At 41.0% G+C, this 6,439-nt stretch overlaps 1 protein-coding gene across 1 annotated transcript; it reads right to left on the reverse strand.

Annotated features, from left to right (window-relative positions):
• Positions 1–780: 780 nt before the first annotated feature.
• Positions 781–4,798, reverse strand: CMTM7 (CKLF-like MARVEL transmembrane domain containing 7; the record flags this gene model as incomplete). The annotated part of the gene is made up of 3 exons (XM_009701047.1): positions 781–879; positions 1,904–2,002; positions 4,625–4,798. Coding segments are annotated over 3 exons (372 nt in total), but the record flags the coding sequence as incomplete, so codon positions are not given.
• Between the last annotated feature and the right edge of the window lie 1,641 nt (positions 4,799–6,439).

A 6,439-nucleotide genomic window follows, 5' to 3' on the forward strand; every position in this document is an offset into this window, starting at 1 on the left:
AAATCACCCTTGGAAGTTAAGAATCAGGTAGGAATCTGCAGGATTTCCCTTCTGTAAACAGATGGAGGAAATCAGAAGCAATTTTTCCATCCCTCTGAAAGGAGAACCAAATGACTCTCCAAATGAGTTTTAAATGCACTTATTACAAATAGCTGGAAATGACCACAGCCCAGCTGGTGAGACAGAAGTTGTCTTTCTCTGTAAAGCTCATAAAAAGCAGGTTCTCCATTATAAACTTTTTTGAGGCAAGGGAAGCAAAAAACCTTTGGTTCCTAACATTGTTTTGCATAGGCATTCAAGTAGATCTTCAAAAGCTACCAGCTGTCCAGGCTAGTAACAAAATACCCATGCTCTCTCCTCATTAGTGGACGCTCCTCTTTGGTATCCTGTTTCGTAAGGCAGACGTCTTGCAGAGATGAAGGAGTCATACAGATGCATCTTTGAAAAGGAAGACAGTGTCACTTGGCGTTGCCGCAAACAAATTAATCTACTTGATTAAGGAACACACAGGAAAGCTGCTTCTGGTAGGGGGTGGGAGAGAGAGAAGAGAAAGTACTGATACATTCACTACTTGCTAGAAGCAAGTTATTTTGCTCTGGTAGTTAGTTATTAACAGCTGTTAGTAGCTATGATATTTCTGTGTTGACAGAAAATATGGAATTTTTGCTTTGTGAGTAATTTTGAGTAACAAGGAATAGGATGTTAATAAATCCTTCCAGGCAGACAAAGCCCAGTGGCAGAAAATATAAATATTAATTTTGGGAAGCATTCTGGCAGTTACTAAGCATGATACTTACTCGTTGACTGCGTGATGCATGAAACCTTGTAGGATGACCATATGCTTAAAACACAAAGGATCGTAGCTAGGAACCCGAAAGTCTGGATGAGAAAAGAAACCACAAATACTTACGGAACATTGGATGACACATATTCCATGAATGTATGGACTCTCTTGTGTATCCAGCTACATATTTTATGATGTTAACAGACCCAAAACAGTGATTTTTTTTTTTACTCCATTCTGCCAATATACTAAAAAAATAAAAGCTTCTGTAGTATAATAGCAGCTTATGTCTTGTCAGAACAATGACCAAAAGACAGACTGAGAGTCATATATAAGTGGGGAGAAAAAGCTGGACAGCAGCACAGAGTCTCACCTCCTAGACTTCTCACTAGGATTCCGCAACAAAGAAAAGACTTTTTCTAACACCTCTGATTACTGCTCTTTTACTGCCCCATTCAGACAAGTCTTTCCCTGCCATCTGCCAAATAAACAAGTCAGGTAAGTCTTCTAGTCCGTTTGCATCATCAGGACCAAGTTTCTGAAAGTAATTCTTTATTCTGGAGGAGTTGTATTTCAGGTCCTGCTGCTGTGAAAATACTGCTGCCCACATTCAGAAGTCATGCCTCTCTCTGTAAAGTCCTCCAGCCAACAGAGGCAGATAGTATCTTCCAGTAAGTCAGCCCAGGGGACCCAGTGGGTTTTAGCTCAGGAGAAATTGTCTTGAACAGGGCTCTGTTCAGGAGCAGGAGGCATCAAAAGCCAAAGACTGGGATGAAATCCTTTAGGTAACTTGTAGGTGCTACAACAGCCTTCTGTCAAAACAGAATTGACTTAATTCTTCCCCTAAACACATTAGTTAAAGCAGAAGTCTTTGGTTTGAACTCTCTGACAGGCAAAACACCCACTTTAGTGGCGAGTCTGGAGTCTCACAACAAAATATTTTTGTTGGCATTGTGTTACAGAACATTCTCTGAAATGAGCTAGAAGGTAGTTCACCCAACCAAGACAGAAGCAAGTTAAGTCCGTAAGAAAATAAAATTACAAATAATAGATTTCCAATGCCCTACTTAATATATATTGCAATTAAAAAAGTGTCAAGACTAATAAACACAGTCTTACCGCTCCAGCCACAAGTCCATTCCAATTGTAACTCTTGGATGCTGCTACAATTGATGCAATGAGAAGCAGAATTGTACCGATTAAATAATGAAGAAACTCCTGCAAAGATAAGCACAGACTGCCTCAGAAGGGAAACTTATCAGGAAAGCTTGTCAATATGCCTCAGAATGAAAACAAGTTGGCAGAGGTTACTCAAACCCAGAGGACAAAACACCAGTCAAAAGGGGAAAAAAAAAAAAAAGCTAAAAGAAAAAAAAAGAAAGAGAGAAAAAACCACCTTGTGAGTAGATTTTGTACCATACCTGACTTTCTGTTTAAAAAAAAAGGAGGGAGGGCCAATCTTCAGATCTACTAATGTCACTGGAGTAAGACCTACTTACTGGGTATGGATGCAATCCTTTCAAGTCAATGTGGTGCATTACTGAGGGCAAAACACGTATCTTTAGTGCATCAAGCATGCACCTCACTTAAAGAGACAGATCTAGAGGAAGGAAGAAGCCTTTAAGGGTGTATTTCTCTAGCCCATATGAAATGGCAATAAACAGCAGCAAATGGCCTAAGTGGAAAACCAAATGTTCCTACTTCTGGTAATCTTAGAAAGCAAACAGCATATCTACTGCTGGATTTACTAACAACTTACATCAACCAAGACTGGAAACGGGAGGGAAGCCACAAAAAGCCCAACTACGCAGACACTCATAGCCAATACTACAGATACTCATCACCCATATTTGCAAACACCCATATTGGTTGCCATAAGCTTTGTGAGGATTCAAAATCTAAATCCACAGATAACCCCTGCTTATGACAAGGTAAAATTGACTCCTAGACTGACACTCATCACACTTAGAGAAGAGCTTAAATGTGTGACTAGTATACCACAGATTCCCTCTGCTGAGGGGTTTATAAACAGATGAGGAGGATCTTTGCCATAAAGGAGGCTCTGAGACTGCAACCTGCTTTCCTCATTTGTAACCTTGTTTCAGGTAATCAAGACCTCAACCCTCGCTTTCGCCAGAATAAATTATTCCCATAAGGAGGCTTCTCTGGCTAGTCCATGACACAGCCAGTAAATTAGGCATGCCATTGCCTCCTTAGAGACACCAAATAAAGCAGTGAACGCAGGCCACTAATTGCGAGGAATCTGAGGGATGGGCAAAGGTGCAAAAGAATCATCAAAGGCTAAATGAGGTGGAGAACCACCCCCTAGCAGGGCCGGGAGAGTGCCCTTCTGGCAAAATACATCCCAGCTTTAAAAGGTATCAGTGCTGAACAACCTCTTGAACCACTCCAACTGTGCTGACTGCAAATCACACCCCTGTTTGCAATGCAGAGATCCTGCCAGGAAACTCAGCCAAACACTAGCTGTAGTTGCCCAAAGTTTCTTACAGGTCTTCCTATTCTGTTCTAAAGATACTTAAATACGTGACTGAAAGGGAGGTTGGTTGTAAAAAAGCAGCAATGTTGGAGCATCACATCCCATAAAGCTATCTGAAGCTAAGCAGGCACAAACGGCAGTGCCTTAAACTCACTAGTGTCTCTGGAACATTTAGGAATGCTTAAACATGAAACAAAACCCAAAAGCAGCCAATGCAGAGGTCAAATTGGCGTAGTTCTGCTACAGCAGTGCACACATTAACTGCTGCTTTGCAAAACTCTCATTTATTAGCTTATTTACATCCCTGCATCTGTATTATCTCTAGATAAAGTACTACTTTCTAGAGACAGATAGTGGTGGTACACATTTGAAAAAATAAAGAGGGATGCAAGCCTAACCATATTCTTCAGCTAAAAAGAAAAAGAAAATTAACATTTTTCTCTGTGGTTAGAAGTAGATGGGCAGACAAACCGTTATCCTAGATCTGTAAACTACTTGCACAGCTTTCATTAAACGCTAGCCAACCCCTTCTTGAATTGCAAAATCCCTCTATATCTCTCCAGTGGGCTTTCCCCGTCCCTTTTGGTCCTTCCTCTGCGGAACTAACATGTCACTATGCGCAAGGGAGACGTGTTCTAAGAGGTTATTGAAATCCATCATCCCACACTAGGACACAGGACTCTTCTGTTAGCTGGCCTGACCCAAAGCTACTGAGGAAGTTCAGGTCTTGCTTGTTAGTTCTCTGCTAGGATATGAGAGATGGATGTGCAGGGGAAATGTGGGAATGAGGCAGGAACATCCTGCAGGATATCCCAGGAATGGCCAGGCTATGGCAATCAGGCTGAGGCTCCTATTTCTTGCTATTGTTTAAGTTAGCTAAAACCATACCAAAAAGAGACACATTTGACTTAAATAGCACTCGCAGACTTTATTTTGGGACAGGATGTAGTACGTGAATTCTAATGCTATGATTTGGTACTCCAGCAATCTCTTAGCTGCTATAAATGACCTGAGCTAGGGTCCATCTGCTGAAGGCTTGATAATCAGTAGCTGCTTTTCAGTTGTCTCAGAATAACACTATAGCCTTTCCTGGAGTAAATCTGGATTTATATCTGTGTAAAGGAGGGTGGGATCAGATCCAAATCAGCTAAAAAGTTTACAATTACGGCATCTGCTGAACCGAATGCCGATAACAAAAGCAACAAAAGGATTTGTATACAAGGCAAAAAATAATTACATGAAAGACAGCCTATCATTGTGTGATAGCACAAGAAAGTGGACTAAGTAATGGAAACATCAACCCACACGAGAGGCGAGGAACCCAGAGCATCTAACAGGCTTACCGCAAGTGGCCAGCTAACGCAAGTGAGCTTCCTGTAGATTCTGAAAATGTGGATAATGTAGAAGAACAAAATCATAACAAAGTCGCACATGGTGACAATCTGAAAGTAGCTGTATGCACTGTAATCCGTCCACTGAGAATTATTCACACTGATGAATCCAATCAGCAGTGAGATCTGAAAGACAAAAGGCACAGTAAAGATATTTACAATGGTGCCCAGAGGGCTGTGGAGATGATTTTAAACACAACAAAATGGCACTTAGAAACCGAAGACAAATATTTAATGTAAGTTGGATGGTCCCAACAAAATGGAGGACAAAGTAACAAGCATGGTAATAAAGTTTTAAAATTTGCTGTTAAATGAGCGAAAACAACCATTAGGAGTGGGGGAAAAGCCAACTGCTAGAAGGAAAGCAGCAGTTTCAGCCTGAAGAAGTCTCTGTGTACAGTACACGAGGTCTCAAACAGAGAAGAGGCGCTGAAGGCCTGGAGTTGCACCAGCGACTGAAGCACCTAAACCCCACGGACTTTCAGAAGGAAATCACCAAAAGCTGTAAAAATGAAGGTGCCCTTGAACACGTGCACCTTTACATCCATTTAGTGAGATTTCTCACATGAAAAATCGGAGGAGCTGGCTGCGACTGAGCCAACAGTTTCACCCTTCCTTTTTTACCACCTACGGACCAGGAGTATTCGCAGACTATAAGGTAGTATCATAGCAAATAATTTGCTATGGAGGAAATTTGGAGGAATTGATTCATTCACCCCACTCCCAATAGAATAGTTATAAAGCTTTAACATGTTACCATTGTCACATAAAACTATAAAGCATTATTGTACAACTTCTTTCAGTTGTAGGCTTGCAAAGGACGAAAGCTGTGTTATTTGTTTAATCTAAATCTACTTGTTTATTTTACTAATCTTGCTGTTTCTACCAGCCTGGCTAGCCTGGGTGACAAAAATAAATCTACTGAGGATATACCCAAATATTTTCTTATTACAGACTTTGTCAATGCATGCTTCCAGCCACTGTAATTTTTAGTTCATCCAGAGTCAGGCAGGAGCAGTAATGACTCACATTTTAACTGTTTCTCCAAGACATTAAAAAACTATCTGAGGAACTCAGCACTTCAAGACTGCACCATCCTTTCCTGCACACTCATCTTCCAAACTCCTTACCAAGTACATCCATTATCAGAATAATTTCCTTAAGATTAAAAGGGAAAAAAAAACAAACAACACCCAAACAACATAGCTTAGATTCTTCCTGCTGTAATTTTAAGAGTTTCACCTGCTTGGTTCTAAGTGGACAGGCTAGACATACGCACCTTCAAGGGCAACCGAAAGCTCTATACACACATAAGAACTTCACAAGAAGTTGACAAGAACTTGTCACCTTGGCCAAACTCCATCCAAACAGCCACATCAATGTCACGACAGTGAATCGCCTCAAAAAGGTGGCTCCAAAGAGAAAAGTGAATGCTTTGGGATCCTTTCCCACCCAAGTGGCTAAGCTATTGTTAGATCTGGTCCAGCTCCATCACTTTTACTGGAGTAAAGTCCAAGTAGTTGATATTAGCATTGGAAGTGATGCTCAGTCCAAGCCAGTGACAGGCTTCTGCACTACATTTCTTAGAAGACAACAAAGCAATGCTCTCTGCAATTCAGCATTTCAAGACTTCTGGCCCAGTTCTTCAACTCTGAGATAATTTTAATGAAGTTTTGTACAATCTATGTCTACACACACCAGGTCTAGATGAAGCTGTGATTTCGTGAGGGGCCATGGCCTTTGTAATCTTCTCCTTCCCACCCTGAT

The sequence above is a fragment of the Cariama cristata genome, unplaced genomic scaffold, assembly GCF_000690535.1.
Source record: "Cariama cristata isolate BGI_N322 unplaced genomic scaffold, ASM69053v1 scaffold43355, whole genome shotgun sequence".
In the NCBI taxonomy this organism is placed as follows: domain Eukaryota; kingdom Metazoa; phylum Chordata; class Aves; order Cariamiformes; family Cariamidae; genus Cariama; species Cariama cristata.